The sequence below is a fragment of the Sinocyclocheilus rhinocerous genome, unplaced genomic scaffold, assembly GCF_001515625.1.
Source record: "Sinocyclocheilus rhinocerous isolate Xijiao unplaced genomic scaffold, SAMN03320098_v1.1 scaffold771, whole genome shotgun sequence".
NCBI classification, from domain to species: Eukaryota; Metazoa; Chordata; class Actinopteri; order Cypriniformes; family Cyprinidae; genus Sinocyclocheilus; species Sinocyclocheilus rhinocerous.
Window position 1 is genome coordinate 160728 of NW_015640450.1, and position 21826 is coordinate 182553.

General features: G+C 35.3%; 1 protein-coding gene across 1 annotated transcript in view; it reads right to left on the bottom strand.

Annotated features, from left to right (window-relative positions):
* Positions 1-369: 369 nt before the first annotated feature.
* Positions 370-21826, bottom strand: part of LOC107752840 (neurobeachin-like protein 2) — a 71599-nt gene continuing 50142 nt past the window's right edge. The window contains exons 31-52 of the mRNA XM_016568911.1: positions 18388-18705; positions 16533-16682; positions 16168-16321; positions 14014-14142; positions 13683-13800; positions 11652-11812; positions 10588-10721; positions 10362-10469; positions 10083-10178; positions 9493-9617; positions 9120-9260; positions 8370-8500; positions 8166-8275; positions 7063-7218; positions 6321-6430; positions 5735-5907; positions 4580-4674; positions 3659-3775; positions 3393-3554; positions 3157-3305; positions 2321-2456; positions 370-1364 (exon numbers count right to left, since the gene is read on the bottom strand). Coding sequence (XP_016424397.1) covers positions 1257-1364; positions 2321-2456; positions 3157-3305; positions 3393-3554; positions 3659-3775; positions 4580-4674; positions 5735-5907; positions 6321-6430; positions 7063-7218; positions 8166-8275; positions 8370-8500; positions 9120-9260; positions 9493-9617; positions 10083-10178; positions 10362-10469; positions 10588-10721; positions 11652-11812; positions 13683-13800; positions 14014-14142; positions 16168-16321; positions 16533-16682; positions 18388-18705 — 3081 coding nt within the window. The 3' untranslated portion in view covers positions 370-1256. The remainder of the gene's footprint in view (positions 1365-2320; positions 2457-3156; positions 3306-3392; positions 3555-3658; positions 3776-4579; positions 4675-5734; positions 5908-6320; positions 6431-7062; positions 7219-8165; positions 8276-8369; positions 8501-9119; positions 9261-9492; positions 9618-10082; positions 10179-10361; positions 10470-10587; positions 10722-11651; positions 11813-13682; positions 13801-14013; positions 14143-16167; positions 16322-16532; positions 16683-18387; positions 18706-21826) is intronic.

The window sequence follows — 21826 nt, forward strand, 5'->3', positions numbered from 1 at the left end:
AAAAACAGGATATGAAGATTTACACAGTGCCAGAAAGATAAAGGTGTGCCAAACTGCCAATATTGAAAAAGCAGTTTTGATCAGCAGGGCCTAATTAAGTAAATAGATAGTTCACCCCAAAATGAAGATTTTGTGATCATTTGTGGTCATGTTGTTCCTAAACTTTATTACAAAAGAAGATTTTTTTTTTTTTTTTAATCTCTGTTTCTCTAACCATAAAATGCATTTTTGGACCCTACTGAATTTAAATAAAAACTATATACAGTATATATATATATATATATATATAATGTATTATGCATGTCATTTTTTTTTCTTTTTTTTTCAGGAAAAAGTCAGTCATACAGGTTTGGAACACCATGACAGTCAATGATGACAAAATGATCATTTTCAGGTGAACTATCCCTTTAATACATTTCATGCAATAATCCATCATAATTATGGACATTTATATTGTTTACCTGTTTTAAGGCACCAGAGGTACTGAATAAAGACTCAAGACTTAGTAGGGCTCAAAGCGCTTCACATCATTAAACAAGTATAAAAAAAATTGTGTTCTAATTTAGGCGTCACATTAATTATTGCGTTATACAAAGTGAACCGTGTAAAGCGATACAAACACCTACACCCACATACATACACAGAGCTGAAATGTCTCTGTTGGTGCCTGTCCCATGGAAAAATCTGGCTTCATTGACGACATTGCTCAATATAAGAATATAAGAAGGTTTTCCAGTGTCAGATGGAGTACCAGTGTTGCTGTGCTGAGCGCGATCAGCAGAACAAAAGCAAAAATCAGCATAGGAAGATCTACTAGACTATAAAACGGCTCAGGTGATGACGGTTTGTCACTTAGTGACAGAGACTAAGTCCATCACGCTGAGCTTCAGTGCCTCGGGCTCAGTGCTCCAGCCAGTCTGTGATTCACAGGACAGAACATACTGCTTTTAAAAAGTTCAGTCTTAGCCGTCAACACTTAAAAAGTTTGCAGGCGACTGCCTGATTCGCCTGATCAAAAATCTTTGGAATGTTTGTTTGTTAAAAGCAGTATAAATCATTGCATTTTCGAGAAGAATTCTCGTTTTCCCTTTTTGTAAAAAGGTGCACGTTTGGATGTTCACCACTTGTGTTGCCTTTATGCTCTCTTGTTCCCAAGCTCTCTGTTTTAGAAGGGAAGGAAAGCGGCCGAGCGGTGCAGGAGAGCTGACGCTATCGTCTCTTGTGGATGCAAAGGTTTTGCTGAAGGCATGTGAGGCTCATTTAGCAGAAGGCTCGACGGGGTTGTATTCGGTCTCTCCTGAGGACACCTGGGAGATTCTGCGTGTGGAGCCCCACAGTCGGCGGGAAAACTGCCCAGACCGCACCTGAATTAAGACAGAGGTTTAAATATAGAATTTTTTAGGCCTTGAGAAAAGAATTTGTTGACACAAAATTAACATCTTCAACAAAGGGAAGGTCATTTTTTTTTTTTGTAACATGATACAGTACTTGACCCAATAGTTAACAACATGCAATAACTTTTTAATCATTTTCAGCATTTATTAATCTTGGTTAATATTAATTGCTTCATGCACATTTTAAAAACATTTTAGCATTACATAAATAACATAATAGTATATTTTAGGAATAATAGTATATTTTGAATAATAATAATAGTATAATTTTATATATAAAATTATATAAAAAATATACAGAAAATATACAAATATATATATAAATATACAATTTTTTTCTTTTACAGTTTCTATAATATTTACTATGGAAGCTTGTTTCTGCCACTGAATAAAAAAAAAAAAAGTGAGATAAAAATACTTTTTATCTCACAATTCTGACTATTTTTCTCAGTATTGTATGATACAAACTCACAATTGTGTGTTACAAAGTCAGAATTGTGAGATATAAAATGGTAATTCTACCATTATAACACGCAATTGCATATAAATGTGCCTATTAACATTATGATGAACTAATAACACTATAACCTCACAGAAGTGACAGTTCCATGGGTCATTCTTTGAAAAACGTGATGTGACAGAAGTAGTGACAAAGTTTTTCTTAAGTATTGTTATGTACATCCGAGTGTAACAAATTTTCGAAAAAGAAAAAATTTCATTTTTGTAATGTTCCCTCAATATTTACTACTTATGCAATAGTTTTCTAATTGTGACACTTATAATGTAGCAGTAAATTGTTTTAAAAATGACTACTTTTTAGTGGTGTAAATTATGTAATATTATCAGCATTATGATGTACTAACAGTTCAGCAGCATGGATTTGATTTAAATCAGTAAAGACCTACTGGCAAACCCCTCAACCTCACCTCCTCCGGTTTTCCTGCTCCCACCACAATGAGTTTGCCATCCTCCAGGCCCACCAGAATATGACTGCTCTCTTTCGTGACAGACACAGAGCGAACAGGGACCTTCAGGGCCAGGGGCGCCACAGCCAGACTCAAGCTACACACACGCGAAGACATAGAAAAAGAGACTTGGGAATGAAAAGCAAACATGGACCCAGCTGCTGAAGATTTACTGTGATGACAGAGGATTTATTAAGAATGCATTTACTACAATGGAGAAAAATAAATAAAATTAAAGAATATAATCAAACAGGTCATGCTAAACTGAGCAACTGTACGCCTACACTACTTTTTTTTTATTTTATTTTTTTAAAGAAGTCTCTTATGCTCACCAAGGCTGCATCTGTCTGATCAAAAATACAGTAAAAACAGTAATATTTTTAAAATATTATTGCAATGTTTTCTATTTTCTATTCAAATGTCATTTATTCCTGTGACGGCAAAGCTGAATTTTCAGCATCATTACTCCAGTCTTCAGTGTCACATGATCCTTCAGAAATCATTCTGATAGGCTGCTAAATAAACATTTTTTATTATTATCAATGTTGAAAACAGTTGTGCTGTTTAATATCTTGTGGATACGTTAATACATTTTTTCAGGATTTTTTTTGATGAATATAACATTCAAATCAACAGCATTTATTTGTAAGTCTTTACTGTAATTTTGGTCAAATCAATGTGTTCATGCTAAATAAAAGTACTAATTTCTTTCCAAAAATACATAAAAATGTAAAAAGTAGAAAATACTTGCCACGAACTTTCAAACAAGGTGTACAGTACATTTAAAACGACCATACCTGTACAACTCTCGAATGTGAAGGTTCCCCTGTTGTGTGCCCACGATGAGGTAGTCAGGCACCAGATGCAAAGCTGAAATCTTCTCGTCCAACGTCTCAGATGCTAAGAGAGTGCCATTCACAGAATACACATGCAGTGCGTACTTCTCCTACAGCCACAAAACTATGTGTTAATTTCCATTCTCACAATAACTCAAAAAGAATTGTTTCTTTTGACAAACATTGTCAATCAGCACCTTTCCAGCAGAGCGGCCCTCCATAACAGTCTGTGCCACTATGTGCCCTTCTATGCCGACCTCCAGCTGTGCCACAGGGGCAGGAAGGCAGCTCTCACACGGCGGTCTCAGGGTAAGCAGGTACTGTCCACGACGCACACTGTGCATGATCACTGTGCCATCCTGAGCAAAAGAAAAGAGAGCATGTGAGAGAAAACTCATGAACACTAATGGCAATGCAGTAACTTCTGAAGGGACTTTTAAGAAGTGGTCTCATCTAAACTGACCTTTGACCCTGAGATTGCCATGTCCAACTCGGTGCTGATGGCGACACACGTGACCTCTTGATCATGTCCACAGAGCACCTGCACGGGCCGTGGAGACAGACCGCTAGAAAAACCACCCTACAGGTAAAAAAAAAAAAAAAAGACAATATACTCTGATTCAGTCACTAGTTATACTACATAACCATGCTGACTATTTTTTCTCTAATTCAGGTAAATAACGCTTCAAGTTATTATTCAAGTAAATAAAAAACACATAATTCCCAAAACACTTAGCACATAAAAGCACATAATTCAAGAAAACATCCTGATATTACACACTAAATATAAAAGATATATTTGCCCACATTAAGGTCTAAAGCACAAATTTGATATTTTGATACATCAGATCTCTTTTCCTGGCTATTTACACTACTATTCAAAATGCTGGGGTCTGTGCAATATATTTTTTTTATTATTTTTGAAAGTCTCTGATGCTCAACAAGGCTGTATGGATTTGATAAAAAAAATACAGTAAAAACAGCACTCTTGTGAAATATTACTACAATTTAAAATAACCTTTCTATTTCTGTTTTCTACAACTTTCTATGTTTTAAATATTTAAAAATGCCATTTATTCCTGTGATGGCAAAGCTGACTTTTCAACAGCCATTACTCCAGTCTTCAGTGTCACATGATCCTCCAGAAAGCATTCTAATATGCTGATTTGCTGCTTTACTGTCACTTTTGATCAATTTAATGTGTCGTTGCTTAATAAAAGTATTAACATCTTAAAAAAAAATCTTACTGACCCCAAACTTTCGAATGATAGTGTACGTTCAGTTCAAATTAAATGACTGCTCATGGGGCACAGATGTACCCTTCACACCCTTTTATTTGTGTATTAACTTGGTATCTAATTATAAGTATTTTGAGTGAGCAAACCTGCTGTAGGACCTGCCACACCATGCAGGTGGTGTCTCGTGAGCCAGAGATGAGGTAGATACCACAGAGATCCAGAGCCAGGCACGTGACCACATCTACATCCCACAAAAATGCATCATAACATTTATTCATAATCAAATGCATTATATAATCAGCAATGTGCACCATACATTTTCTGAAGATCTGAAATCAATAGGGAGCTGTTAATTGTTAACACTATAAAGCCTACTGTATCATATTTGATACACACATTTCTAAGGCCTTGACATTATCAACATGGCCAAAGCTTTGCTAAAAACCTGATGCACACAATCTACTACATGCCTTCTGCACTTTATACTTTTTAGCAAGTGAAAGGCCTTTTAGTATAATTCTAAAAATGTCCACCTTCAGGTCATGGTTCACGTTTTCTTTTCTTTTTTTCATAACTTTACATTGTTAGTAACTGGACTAATCAAACTTAGGTTTACTTGATTATCCATACATCATTTCCCCCCCCTTTTTTTTTTTTTTTTAGAAAAATCATGTTAAAATGTGAATATCAAATATGATCCATCAGGCTTTTGAGGAATGTTTATTTGTACATCTCTCAATCATCATGGTATTGTAATTGCTTTTTATCCCCCACAATAAAAACTACAGAGCTTTGATCATAAAACGAAGCATTTAAAGATCATCTTAAAGACATATTATTGGGAGATATAGAGTGACAACTGATTTTAAATGCATTTATGTAGGTAGCCTGCTATACTATTTATAAAAATCTTATTGATTTATATTACAAGCTATCAGAATTTCATCTTATATTTTTGGCCATATAAATATCAGCAACTGCACCATATTGCATATTTTTGCTCAGTTTGGGACTCATATTATATGAGCCATAAATGCCTGATGTATCAAATATTACAATCATCAAAAACATTCACAAATTTATATATTTTTTTTTTACATTTTGTCGTATTTCAGGCTTTACAGGGTTAATGCTTCTGTTTCAGCAACAAATGATTCAACAAACATCTCTGCCAAATCTGACAGCAGCTCATTTTATTTAGGATTCAGCTCAACAACTCCGTCAAGCTCATTCCAACGCCTACAGCTGCGTCTTGGCTCTGTATTATTTCAGTACGTCTGTGTCGGACAGACGGCTCTCACCTATGTGACGGCAGATCCTGCCCACCAGCTTGGCCTTGCCTAACATAGTGACCCGAATGCTGCAGTCCCAGTGCCCCCCGCTGAACAGCAGACGCCCGTCAGTGGACACCACCAGCACCTGGGACCCGATTTCCACCCCTGGGGAGAACGGCCCGCTGAGGAACCGCTGGGTCCTAAAAACAGATCAGACAAAAGGTTAGTACCAACAAATGGGACTAAACTTGTCAGTGGGAGAGCATTCGAAATAGATCAATGTTCTGTTTAAGCATCAGATTCGACACATGTTAGCAGACCACTCAAAAATAACAAGAAAGGCTTGGCAAAACAAATTAGCTTTTACAACAAAGGACTCAATTGGACTGAAGAACATTTATAGAGACCAAAGAAGCCAAACCACCAGAGCTTAATGTCAAAGAGCTGCTGCTTATAAGCTGCTTTTGATTATTTATCCAAAGACCAATGTTGTCACTATAAAAATAACTTTCTGCCTAATCAAAACCTCTCGTCTTTAAAACTATATGACATCACTAAGTCTCCGAACATGATTATATAATGTGTTTAGACATGTGTACATGTTCAAACTTACTTTGGGTTGCTCACAGAGGGGTCTCTGGTGAAGGTGAAATAATTAGCTATGTTCTTGTCGTAGGGCAGCCAGCTATGAGTGCCTATCATTCCATTAGCACTCACTGTCACCTATAACAGGACAAATGCCATTCAAAACACATTCGGATGCAGCTATCTGTTCTGCAACAAACATATTGATGTCAGGAAGTCTTAAATATGATCTGTGAAGGGCCCACTTCCTAAAATATATGCAGAGTGAAAACAATATTGAGTGAGACAGACAAAATGTTGTTGCCAAATTTTTTTTTATAATATTTAAATAAAACAATTTTAGAGTTCTTATATTGGCACTGTACTAAAGACAAAGCAAATAATTATAATATTATCTGGATTTTTTTTTTTGTGTGTGTTAAAGGGATGGTTCACTCAAAGATGAAAATATGACCCGTATGAATTTATTTCTTTTCCTGAAAACAAAAGATATTTTGAAGAACGTGAGTAACCAAACAGTTGATGGGCCCCGCTGACTTCCATAGTACTTTTTTTCCATACCATGGAAGTCAATGGGGATCATCAACTGTTTTTTTTTTTTTTACCCACATTCTTCAAAATATATTCTTTAATGTTCGACAGAAGAAAAAAAAACTCACACAGATTTGGAACAACTTCGGAACAAGGGAGAGTAAAAGATGACAGAATTTTCATTTTTGGGTGAACTATCCCTTTAAGCCAACTATTACAGTAATCTTTCATGTATAAACCTTGAGAGTACAATACGAACTCATAAGAGGTCTCTTACCCTCATAAGTGCAGTAGTAGAAGACATTGAGAGCCTCCACCGCTTCAGGTCCTCGCTGCTTATACCCGAAAATGAGATCGATCCACTCGTGCAGGTGAGCAGACACATGCTCACTCTCCTTTAAACACACAGATACACAAGGAGAGTGTGTCAGATAAAGAACAAAAGAGTGTGTGTTTTAAAAGCATTTTTTATATTGCCATTGCTAATTTGCAGTCTGAATTGAATGTGATGACATAAAAAGTCTATTATAATAATTTTAGAATAGTTTTGTTTGCTGGTTGCATCCAAAAACATAGCACAAATGTTGTCTGATTCACAAGCAAATGACTTCTATGAGCTGATTCTTTTAAAGGAATAGTTCACTCAAAAATGATCTTAAAACAGCTGATAAAAACATAACAATAATCTACAAGTAATCCACACGACTGCAGCCCATCAGTTAACATCGTGAAAAGCTGCATGATTGTATTAAATAAATTGATCAATAAGACATGTAGTCCTTTATCCATAATATTGCTTTATCAGGAGAGATATATATGCACAGATAAAACACCGTTTACAAGTGAAGAGAGTTGATTGATTTGTTTTCTTACAAACATGCAGCTTTTCACTTAACTGATGGACTTGAGTCATGTTGATTACTTGTGGATTATAGTGTTGTTTTTATCAGCTGTTTGAACTCTCATTCTGACGGCACCCATTCACTGCATTGGTGAGCAAGTGATGTAATGCTAAATGTCTCCAAAACTTTCTGATGCAGAAATAAACTCATCTATCTCTTGAATGGCCTGAGGATGAGTACATTTTCAGCAAAATTAAATTTTTGGGTGAACTACTCCTTCCACAAATAACTCAAAAAGAAGTTTGAATCAAACTAACAACTCACTTGAATTTGCCGGAGCAGTTACTGAAACATCTGACTCACCCACTCGATTTATAAGATGGTTAGTAAATAGTATTTTAAGAGTATTCTGTATTTTACAAAACATATTTACAAAAAAAATGTGTTGTTGTGTTTAGTATCTATGTTTTGAAATCAGTGCATTGTATCTGTTTCCACACCAAAGCTTTGCGGTGTTTCCTGATGAAGTCTTCAGGCGAAGACGCCCAAGGAGGAAGTAACACATCATTGACTTTCTCTTGACTTATTTGCAAGCAGCCCAGATCAAAACCTGCACACGACATATTACAATTCAAAATCCATTGAACAAATTGCAGTGCCGGTGTGGTTTTCATCACTGAGAAGTTACAGAGAGACACACTGACCGTTCATGTTCTGCAGGAACTCTGGGAAGTAGAAGAACTCCGGGATGAGCTCCTTGACATCAGCTGGACTCTCCATCCGCGCCTGCCACGCTGCTGCTACTGAATGAAACTGTCTATCGGCACAATCAAACCTAAACACACACACAATCACACTTATAAGTGCAGCCCAAACATAGGACAATGTACATGATTACTTAACCATCAGGAAAACAACACTGCAACCTAGTGGTTAACGCTAAGGGGTGCCAAATTAAAATATTATTAATATATTCACATTTTGATTGTGGCGATCCACGTTCCTGTATGGATACTTAGTGTTATATTTTTGGAGTATTAAAACCATTCAACTAACTTGAACTATCAGTTAGAAGGCATTTTATTTAATGACTTTATAAAGATTTTAGAGTCAAATTTCCATTTGTGCCTCAGGTACCCTTGGAATGAATAAACAAGCACACATTTTGTGTACAAAAGTATCCAGTAGTTCAAAAGAAATCCTAAAATACAAATGTGTCCGAAAGCAGAATTCAGCACACGCCCTTGAGCAGGGGTGTTCAATCCTGCTCTTGAAGGGTTAACATCCTGCAGAGTTTAGCTCTAACCTGCCCCAACACACCTTCCTGTAAATTTCTAGTAATCCTGAAGACCTTGAATAGCTGGTTCAGGTGTGTTTGAGTTAAAGGTGGCCCTCCAGGAGCAAGATTGGACACCCCTGGCTTTAGCTGTCGTGTGCGAGTATGTGTGTCTTACTTGCCGCTCTGGAGCTGTATATGTAATGAGGTGAAGGGCTCTGTGCGGATCATGTAGTGCATGACGCCGGCAGCATTAGAGTAGTGTGTGCCATAGTGGAACTTATCGATAGTGCCTGTTGGGTCCTCAAAACTCTCATACCTAATCAAACGACAACAAGAAGACATTTAGAAAATCAGATGAAATACTCAAAAGATTCTACATTACTCTGCTTTATATTATTATAGAACATTCTGTTATTATTTACAAATGTGAATATATTTATCAATATCATGTAGATATCGGCTTGTGGTATTGTTATCCATTTTTCTAGTTTTGTTACACATTCTTTGATACCGAGAATTCTGCAATTAGGACTGCAACACTGTCTCACTTTTCCCTGACGTTCTGTGCATGTCGAGGGTTGACGACACCAATGGGTTTGGACAAATCTCTGAAAACAGCTGGGTCCTCCAGATCCAATTTAGCAGATGTGTAGTCACACAACACCCAGGGGAACTGAGAATACAGACATGCACATGAAGAAATGAGAACATATGTGACCCATTCACCAACACCAAAAGTGTCAGTCATGCACATTTGCATTTTTCTTTTCAGCAAAATGGATATTAAATGCATATTAATCACCCATTTTAAATGAATTCAATGAAATCTTGGTTTACTAAAATAAATATTACATTTTTAAAAATGAAATCAAAGACTGAAAAACTAAACTAAACTAAAAACATAAAATAAAATAAAATAAATTAAATCCGAGATTCTGGGTAGGCCATAGCATCCCCACGACACTGCATATGACAAGCGGTTTGGAGAAAAACAAACAAACAAACAAACAAATAAAAAAAACAAATCAAAGAAAACAAAACATGACAAACCAAATAAAAACAAAACACAAAACATGACAAACCAAACAAAAAAATTTCAAAACAAAACCAAAACAACGCTAGCTCTGTGAGAACTCACCACTGGATACTGGGATAAATCATTGTATGTGCGACCAGCAATGGTGTTGAGCTGCATCAGATATTCAAAATTGGAGATTTCTCTGCAAACCCATCTCTGCAATAGGAACAAAAATGAATATAAAGAATAGTTATATTTGGAAAATTTGGGGGGGTTTTTTGACAGCTTTTATTGGCAGATACAGTATAGAAAGGCATAGAAAACTATGGGGGAAATGGGAGGAAAGAGGAAACCAGCAACCAGCAAAAATGGAAAATATTGGCATCGCATCAGACATACGTGAGTCAGGTTGGAGGCTTTTAGGAGCTCCTGAGGAGAGCGAGAACCAAAGTAGAACAGATTGGGTGGTCTGAGACCCAGGATCCTGGAGTAGACTTTGTTCCGCACCTGTGGGAGAACCCAAACAAATATAAAAACACACACCTCAAATGCCACTGATGCTTGTGGCCATATTTTCCACTGTAGCTTCTCCTGCAGTGCGACAGTTATTATGTGTCCAGCTCACCCCCTTCCTGAAGTTGATGAAGTAGTGTGCCTGGTCGATGAAGAACAGCTCTAGTGCTGATCTCCGCAGGTTGTAGCGCCTCAGGTGGACTTCCCTTAGCTGTGACAATGACCTCTTGAAATCAAAACCAATTCCTGCAAAGATGGGCAGTCCACAGCATTCACATTATAATCATGAATCATTTCTTATCCTATACACTACCAGTCAAAAATCTGGAATAATTACGATTTTGTTAATGTTTTTGAAAGAAGTCACTTATGCTCACCAAGATGGAATGGGATATTGATGGAAATATTGTAAAATATTATTACAATTTAAAAGAAAGTTTTCTATTTTACTATATTTCAAAATGTAATTTATGTTATGGCAAAACGTCTCTGGGTTACGTATGTAACCATGGTTCCCCGAGGGAACGAGACACTGCGTCGAGATTCGCTTTAACTGCTCTTAGCGAGAGAGCTTCCCCTAAGCCCACAGAAGGATCTGGTGCGCCAGCTTGTACAAGGGGCACGAACGCAGACCCCCCTGCCGATTGATGTAGGAGACCACCGATGTGTTGTCTGTGCGGACAAGCACATGATGTCCCCTTAGGTCTGGAAGGAAGTGTGTCAGAGCTTGAAACACGGCCAGCATCTCCAGGCAGTTAATGTGGTCACGCAGGGGCGTTCCAAAAGCGAATCTCGACGCAGCTCGAGTTCCTGAAGGGGAACTGAATTTTTAGCAGCCATTACTCCAGTTGTCAGTGTCACATGATCCTGATTTCTGAAGACGGCTGCAAAAAATTCAGCTTTGCTATCAACAGTAATAAATTATACTTTAAAATGCATTAAAATAAAAAAAGAGTTATTTTAAATTGTAATAATATTTCACAATAATATTGTTTTTACTGTATTTGTGATTGAATAAATGCAGCCGTGGTGAGCATAAGAGACTTCTTTCATAAAACATAAAAAAAAAAAATATTATTTCAAACTTTTGACCAGTAGTGTACACGCATTCATTATGTGAACAATGAATGGCGGCGCTATGACGGGATATACTTCGCAATACAAGCTGTTACTCACCTTCCTCGGTCTCCTCTTTCTCACTACTGCCATCATAGAAGTACAGGTGGTGCGTTGTGACCTCCAGACGACCTGGTACCACGGCAACAATAGTGATGAGCTCACAGTCCTCTGAGAGCACCAGCTTTTCTTTTTGGCTCTCCTCCTCGCCCTCCTCCGCCCTGAGGAATGACACACGCACAAACACACAGAACCACACCCTGCTGAACACACACTCGATCACACTAAACCCATCTCAAAAGCTGTACACACAAAGCCTTTGCAGGTATCAAAAAGGATGAATCTTCAGTCAAATTATTCATTCAAAAACACTGATTCAGGAACAAAACACTACTACTGTGCGCTGCCTGGAACGTGTAACAGTTGATTCTGCTTTGACTTCATTGAGGAACTATTTTCAGTATGAATAAACAGACTAAACAGACGTTTGTGAACTAAAACTATTAAAAAATATGTTTGGTAATTGAAATAAAGCTGAAATTAAATCAAATGAAAAACTTAAATGAGAAAAACAAACAAAAATGAGAAATGTTGCTTTGGCAACTAACTGAAATAAGTTGATGTATAAAAATTACTACTGAATTAAAACTAAACAGAAATATTACAAATAAAATAATAAACATGCAACAAAATTACTAAAACTTAAAGTAAAAATAAAATTAAAACTGAACATATGAAAATAGATCTAATTCAAAATATCAATAAATACTGTAACTTTATATAAATAATACTAAAATAACACTGGCAAGTTCCTCAATATTAACTTCTTGTTTATTAAACTTACTGGGCCGTGCGGATATTCAGAACAACCTAGTTCAGATTTTGAAAAAGGATGAGCTACATTTGAAGCCATCATAAACTGCAGAAAAAATACATATTAAGTGAATGTGCTTATTATTTGTTGGAAGAATTGTTTATTCTCATTATTATTATTATTATTATATATAAACTATTTTTTTTTCAATTAGGTATCATATTGCTGTTGTTGATGTTTGTAAAAGTAACAAGCCACTCAAGGAATATTTGAGGCAAATAATGGTTTTACATAATATCTATTTTAGGGCTATTAATTAAACTGTAGATTAGGGATGTAACGATTTTTTTTTCTCACGATTTTTTAACAAACTGAGATTTAGGTGTCCTTTTATTTATTTTAGATTTAGGTGTCCTTTTATTATTTCTCAGAAAAAAATGCCCCACATTTCTTTGTGAAATTGAAATGTGTCACATAACAAAACTAAATTGAAATTTGAAAACAAATCCCAAATCAAATAAACAACAAAATACAAATAAAACCTCTTCACATAAACAAAGTCTTTGCCTGTGCTCTTTCCATTTCAAATTAGAGGCGACCACAGCATTTGAATCACGATCCAGAGATGCTGCATACATGCAGCATGAGCAGTTTTTGATATAAATTAGATTGCATAATTTCGACATTTGAAGCAAAAACAGAACGGTCTGATGTTAGCTTTGTGAAACTATATATTACATAAAACATCTGCACGAAACGAAAACAGCAGACGGGCTGAATGAGAACACAGATTCACTCTCTGACAGCAGGTGATGCTTATGGAACAGCAGCGATACAGCGTTTCCTTGGTTACACAGAGGCAAGATGAAAAGAAAACACCATCTAAACTTTTCTAAAGACAGTCAGCAGTTCCCCTCAGAGATACGTTCATATAAACCCCCACCCCCTAACTATATCGCGATTCGTTTAACATCTCAACTGACTTAAATCGTCACATATTTTTATAGATTTTCAGTGGCTCGGGGTGCATCATTACATCCCTACTGTAGATATTAATTATACTATTTACTATTATACTATTATAAACTATTTTATTCTTTTGCTAATCTATTTTATTAACATACTTAGTTTTAAATGCATGAAAATATGCCTTTATATTTTGAGCATATATTTATTGTCTTTCTATATCTTTTTATTTTACAAGTTTGAAATCTCTTGGTTTAGATAACTTACTTAACCAAGCAAATGAGTGCTCAGAGTTACATTAGGACACTCACTCATCAATGAAGGCAATATCCTCATCCTCTAGTTTGTCATCCTCCATGTCGCTAACTTTAGCTTCCTTGGCAACTGCAAGCGGGATGGGCTCGGTTGAGCTGCGGGGACTGTCGGCTCCTGCAGAAAAAACACCCAAAACACTCCAACATATAAACATTAACACTGAAATGACAGAGAGTTCAAGAGGACAGAGATTATTTGAAAATATCTAGTCAAAGCAAAATGATTTTACCAACAGATCTATTACTCACCATTGATTTTCTTTAATATCATTAATTCATTAATATTCATTTAACAGATTACAGAGGCATTCTCCACATTGATACTAACCCATGTTATCTCTCAGTGCACTGGCATCACTGTGGGAATCAAAGCTGTAATTTGGCACCAGCTTCAGACGCATCTTAGAGTACGTCTCTGCACTTGACAGTTTCCATTTCACCTCTGGCTGAACCCTGAAACACAAACACTTCCACTCAGTCCATCATCATACACCGCAATATAATCCCTGAATATACAGCATCAGTGTATACAACTGAACCTCACTTCAACACAGTGAGCTACAAAAGACAGAAAAAGTCTGACTGCTTCTGCTTGGGATTTTTATCATATATTTTAGTGACCCAGAATTAGAGAAAAATCTTAATATTAAATGTTTTATTTGTATTTTTTAAATCCCCCGAAATCTATATTTTTCCAGGTTTAAATGAAATTTTAAATCCCAGATTTCCAATGTAGTCTCAGGTTTTTAGCCATCACTTTAAAGCTTATTTATCTTAAAGGAATGGTTTGCCCAAAAATGAAAATTGGCTGTTAATTTGCTCACCCTCGGGCCATCCAAGGTGTAGGTGACTTTCTTCCTCAGAAGAACAGTAAAGAAGATTTTTAGCTTAAACCATGGTTATAAAATGCAAGTCAGCGGCTACCGTCACTTTGACAGTCAAAAAAGCAACACACAATTATTACCAGTGGCTCCTGATGATATAATATTGTAAATAATGTTCACTTTCTTGCAGACCAATAATTTCTTTTCATAAGACCTCAGTATATTGTCAGGAGCCATGGGCATTGGTTTTGTGTTGCTTTTTTGCAACCAAGGACCACGGTTTCAACTAAAAATTTTCTTTAATGTACTAAAGAAAAAAGTCAACTACACCTTGAATAACATGAGGGCGAGTAAATTAACAGCAAATTATCCCTTTAAACTATCCCTTTAAATCTCTCTCTCTCTCTGTATACATATATTAGTGCTGTCAATAAAAAAAGCAAAAACAAAAACGAATTAATCGCACATTTTTCTGAAATTAATCGCGATTAGTCCCACCTAGCATTAAAGTTTTTAAATATACTTTTATATTGCAATAATTTCACATTCAATCTTCAAATTAATGTACAAACAATATAAAGACAGTATATTTTTTAATATTTGTTTACTGGCATCTTTTTTTATGACTGAAGACCAGTATCGATGATACCAATACTGATTTCTCTATAAAATTGCCATTCAACATTACATTATAATTAAGAGTTATCAATTTTAACATTTATTAGACTTTAAAAAATAACTTCTAATTTAAGTTAACTTAAAACAATCTTCACATAAACCCATTATAATAAATGTCATATTTACCTGTGTCCTTCAGCAGAAATACACAGAAATTGAAATTGAAGTTATCAAACACTAAATTCTAAATTAAATATAGATGAATCCTTAAAGCTATAAAAGTTATTTTTTCCCTCTTTTTTTCTTTTCAGCCATTTCAGAGACATGTTCTTAAATGTGACTCATATAAAATATATTACATGCATGCACAGTTTTAAGGCAGCTTTAATCGCATTTTTGGTAACTTCATGACTTAACTGACCACGGCATTGCATGCACATAGTTTATTTCGCGCTTTGATATGAAATGATACAGGCTACAGCGCGCGCCGGCGCCTTTGTGCGTGCAATTGAAGAGTAGGGATGGGCGTATCGATCTGAAGTATCGATATAACGATACTGACGCGAGTATCGATACTCAAACAAAAAATATCGATACTTTAAACTATCCCTTTAAATCTCTCTCTCTCTCTGTATACATATATTAGTGCTGTCAATAAAAAAAGCAAAAACAAAAACGAATTAATCGCACATTTTTCTGAAATTAATCGCGATTAATCCCACCTAGCATTAAAGTTTTTAAATATACTTTTATATTGCAATAATTTCACATTCAATCTTCAAATTAATGTACAAACAATATAAAGACAGTATATTTTTTAATATTTGTTTACTGGCATCTTTTTTTATGACTGAAGACCAGTATCGATGATACCAATACTGATTTCTCTATAAAATTGCCATTCAACATTACATTATAATTAAGAGTTATCAATTTTAACATTTATTAGACTTTAAAAAATAACTTCTAATTTAAGTGAACTTAAAACAATCTTCACATAAACCCATTATAATAAATGTCATATTTACCTGTGCCCTTCAGCAGAAATATTCCTCTCTCACTGCTCAGTAACCTGCGCAGTGATTTCCAGTGCCCCCCCACCACCCCCTGCTGGCTGTTACTCATCTTCTGCACACTGTGGTAGCGGCTGTTCTCTGTGCGCACCCGTTTTAGGTACGGGTCAATAATGAGCTCCTGTAAACAGAAGAACACAAACAGTCCATGTTATTAGCTCATCTATCAGAAACACAAGGTTTGGTTGGGGTTTGGGATGTGTACCGAGTAATCCCAGTATCCCAAGCAGTAGAAACTCACGGTCTGGTCAATGTGGGAACTGAACAGCAATCTTAAGTTTACCAGCCCAACATATTCCCTCTGTATCTGAATAAACGGGGTGAACAGATACCTGAAACTTGGCTTTGCAGTCGGAACGGTCCTTGTCTCTCCTCTGTGCAGTGCTCATGAGGTCATCAAAGCAGGAATTCCAAAAGTTGGACATCAGGTCATGACTCTTCCCAAAAGTGTCTAGTTCATACTGCTGCATCGTGGGCCCCACCTACAGGCATACATTATAAAACATTTCAATTTTTTAAACATGGGTATTTCTTGCAATAATATTTGATTGAATGAGTCATGTTTGAAGTTACCGTAAAGCAGCCAATACATCTGTGACCACACTTCAAAAATATAATCTCAACTCTTTTGACCTTTTCTGACCCACTTCGGGTCTTAGTCTCTATTAATGATCTGACGAGTTAAATCGGGTGTGTTAGATAAGGGAGACAGGGCTGGGCTGCTCCAGGACAGTTTGGAAAACCATTTCAGAGACATGTTCTTAAATTTGAAATATAAAATATATTACATGCATGCACAGTTTTAAGGCAGCTTTAATCGCATTTTTGGTAACTTCATGACTTAACTGACCACGGCATTGCATTAGTGATAATGAATGCATAAAGTAATTCAAATAAAATAATTATTTTAATTATTTCTAAATGTACACAATGTATTTGAAATTAATATATAAAAAGTAAAACTAATGTAATACAATATTACAATATAAATGCAATATTGTGCATACAATGCAATAATTTGAATAAAATATTTTAATTATATTATAAATGTAATTTACAAACATTAAAATAATAAATACTTTAAATTGTATACATTTATAATATCATTAAAATAATTAGAGTTATTCATGTCTTCTATCATATTGCTGCTGTTGACCTTTTGCTGCTTTCATGTATACTGAAAATATATTATATTTCCTTTAGCTACTAAAGCTATACTGTAATGCTGAACAAACAAAGCACTTTTTTTTCTCTCTCTCTTCACCTCCCCTAACCTAGATATACAGTGGGTACGGAAAGTATTCAGACCCCCTTAAATTTTTCACTCTTTGTTATATTGCAGCCATTTAAAATCATTTAAGTTAATTTTTTTTCCTCATTAATGTACACACAGCACCCCATATTGACAGAAAAACACAGAATTGTTGACATCTTTGCAGATTTATTAAAAAAGAAAAACAGAAATATCACATGGTCCTAAGTATTCAGACCCTTTGCGCAGTATTTAGTAGAAGCACCCTGTGATTTGTATATACGAACAGTCCAAACAGGGTAGATTTATAAGCACACATTGTCACACGCCAGCCTTCATAAATCATCTCCAGGTCACTCTGGCATGATGTCTGTTTAATTTAAATGCATGGTTTGTTTCGGATTTGTGAGATGAAGGGAATAAATCAGGATTTTTCTGTCTTGTTTTGGCTCTGGATGAACAAAATACTAAATCAGTTCATCACTACAATGGATGCGGATAAACCGTCAAAGTGCCCTCACGCTAAAACAAACACACGTCTGCTGAGTTTTCAAGAGAGGAGTCTACAGCTCTGATGCTGGACCAATGCTGAAATCAGCTTTGGGTAAACTTAAATGAATCTAAGTTGATTATATATAGTATGCTTCAGATGTGAATAAAGGAATGGGTTGTTTCAAAGAAAAAATGTGTGTATAATTCTTCAGCACTGAGCTTTGTATGAAATGATGAGCTTATCTCATGTTTGACTGAGAATGAACGCTGAGAGACTTATTTCTGACATTCTGCATCCAAAAAAGGTAAAACATGTTTGTGGTAACATACAGTGGGTACGGAAAGTATTCAGACCCCCTTAAATTTTTCACTGTGTATTCTAAGCGAAGTGTCTGTGTGTGTATGTGTATGTGTGTGTGAGAGGGAGATCGGGCTGTACTGACGTGGTTCTGGTAGAACTGCTGCCACTCAGCACTGCTGCAGTAGTTCTGGAGATCCTGGGCGAAGGAGGGGCTGCCGTTGGTGGCAGGCAGGTTGGGGAGCATCTTCTGAAGGGTGGTGCGATCCGCATGCTGGTCCAAAAGCGCTCGGACGATGGGCACCAGCGGGCTCAGCAAAGCCTCGGCACCCGGGTCTGAGTCAGAGTTTGCAGGCCAAAGTGGTGCACCAAGACGACCCAGAAGAAAACACACCTCCTCCCAGGACAGACATAACACAGTTTGCAGCAGGCTATGAAGCTTCAAACACGCCATCTCACACACCTGAGAAAAAAACAAAAACAAATACATGTTGCTGTCATGGTTTTTGTGTTATTTGTGTCTCCCCTTTTTTATTCTGATATGTGTATTGATATTTGAATATGTTTAGAACAGCACACAATCATATTATGTATTACTGTATTCATGCAGTATATACTATACCATCATTTTTATGTGATATATAGAAAATACTATAGTAAAGTATGTACTACACCGAAACATTACAGAAACTGTAAGTAAATTTCACAAACAATTAAGAGAGAGAGAGAGAGAGAGAGAGAGAGAGAGAGAGAGAGAGATATAGAGAGAGAAAGCAGCAGATATTACATATTACTGTCGTGGTTTTGGTGTTATTTGTGTTTGTTTTATTTTTTGTTCATATTAGACTTTTATTTTGATATGTGCATTGATATCTGAATATGTTTAAAATAGCATAGTTACTGTATTCATGCAGTATATACTTTACTATACTATACCAATGGATTGATAGCTTATAACATATTGCCAGGTAAATAATTTTTATGTGATATATACAGTATACCATACAGTATATACAACACTAAAATAATTACTTTGAAACAATTTTCACTCAGAAACTACTAGAAAATTTCACAAATAATTACAATTTTATTTTCTTGTAAAACATACTCCAATAATCTTTAATTATATCATAATTTTTTAAAAGTGTTCATACAATATGTTTTTAATGTGAAGTACAGGCATAGTACAAAAATGATATGTTCATACTATATTATATACTGTAAGTATAAAATAGTATAGCATAGTAGAACAATTGAACTACATTCTGCACAGTATATAATAAACCATTTGAATGGATACAATATGCTGTACTATACTATACTTACAGTATATAGTATACAGTTTTAGTGTGCAAAATCACTGTTATTTTAGTATTATACATTATATAAATAGACTGTTATAGTACTTATTAATTATGTCCTTTTTTATTTTTATAGAACTTTTTAAATAATATTTCTACTCAGCTTTAATTAAATTTTATTTCTGTTTTAGACTGAGTAATTTCAAAATTATTTTACTTCAGTTAGTTGTCAAGGCAACATTTCTAATTCCGTTTTTTTCCGGTAAAGTTTTTTTTTTTAAATCTAATATTTTTTATTTTGTTTCAGCTATATTTAAATGAACAAAAGCTATTTTAATAGTTTTAGTTTTACCAGATGCAGTATAATATAGTATACTATATCAGGGGCGTTTTCTCCGAGGAGGCAAGGGAGGCAGTGCCTCCTCCAAATATTGGATGAGAAAAAGATTTGTAATACAAAAATAAAACAACGCCAATAATACAAAATAAAACATTAAAAAGTGTATAAATCACTTGTTTTTCTAAAGAAACATTGTCTAACAGCGACACCAGCAGGTAAAGTTACAGCAGGAAGTTCACGAATAAAACATATTGTTTAAATTGTTACTGCCTTGAGTTATTATTTTAGAATAAATTTAAAATGCTTAAGAACCCTAACTTGATGAGATTCATACTTGGCTTTAATGAATAAATGACTGATTATATTGTTAATGTAAAAATATAAAATATAACTGTTTTTTTTTTTTCTTTTTCTGATAGTGTAAGTAATGTTTCTTTAACCAAGAAAATGTGACTGGGACATTAATTTACATTTGATAAATAAAAAAAAAAAGTGGATTTTAGAACACCATCACACACCACTGTACTATATAATACATTGTACTATAATATACTACATTAATAGAATAATCGCCTACTTGACTCTACATGTTTTTTTAATTTGATAAGGCACAGGATGCAGTAAACAGTAAGCTGTTATTCCTTTCTGAATGCACAGTGTTCAAAATCATGTTAAAAAGGGTTTCTTCTATTGATCATGCACACCCTTACGAAAAAGAAGTTTATTCAAGTGTGCTATTAGTATACTTCTTTTAAACTAAAAATAGGAAAGTATACTTTTAGTCTACTTTTTATGTACTTCTCAGAAATGGGCTTTATGTACTTCTCAGAAATATACTTGAACTTGAAGTATACTACTTTTTGGTAAGGGTGTCGTGTCCCCTTGTTAGTCTTGTTTATCTACTCATGTTTGCCTCTTGTCTTTGTCTAGGGCTATTTCTGAAACACGGCTTTCACTCTGAGTGGCACTCGTCTGTCTGTGCTTATTATAGAGTTCCTCTGAGCACAGCAGCTTTTTTTTTACGAGCTCACATTCATTTATGGTTTTAAGGATGCATTTAAGTTGGTTTATTTTATTTTGTTAATTAGGTTAATTATACTTGCCTAATACCCAATATATGTAAAATTAGCTAGATAATTAATTTTTAAAATAAACGTGCATAGTAAAGTTTAATGGCCAGTAAGAAATATTTATGTCAGATAACTATTTGTAATTTATGTGGGAATAAATTGGACACTTCTTTTGCATGGTACATGGTCTGTGCAAATTAAGAGTCTTTTTTCCAAACAACAATTGGACTTTTATTATTACAGCACTCTACTCTAAAGAAAATAATTACAAGCTTAGTGCTGTATACACAGACAACCTTCCTATAGGAAACAAACATGCTCTTGAACAACAGACTGTAAAGAGCCTTGAGGCAGGCACATGTTTTCCCAGACCGCCTGTCAGTTCTTCAGTCAGTTGATATGATCTAATTTGAGTGTGGGATGGGTTTGAGTGAGTCTGGAGGAGAACGATAAAAAACCACACATATGTCCATATATGGACATCTGCTCTCCAATGGAATGAACTGAAGCTATTTACAAAAAACTCTCTTTATAGCCCAAAGGCATATCTAATAATCCTGAACATAACCATGTGTGTGTATTTTCAATGCTCCACTTGTACAAGGGAGTATACCTAGCGTCCAATTTCAACACCACGAGTGATTTTTAGTTTTGTTTGACACAGTCATAATAAGTTTATCCCACATAATTAGCTAATAAAAACACATTTGTAAATGTCAAAGAGCGAGAATTTTAGAACACAACCCTGGAATCCCTGTTAAGACGGGTGTATACTGTATGTGTGTACCTGTGGGCTCTGCTGCTGCTGAATGTATCCAGTGATGATACGCAGGCCGATCAGAGACATCTCTTTGAGCTCAGAGGACCCCGCTG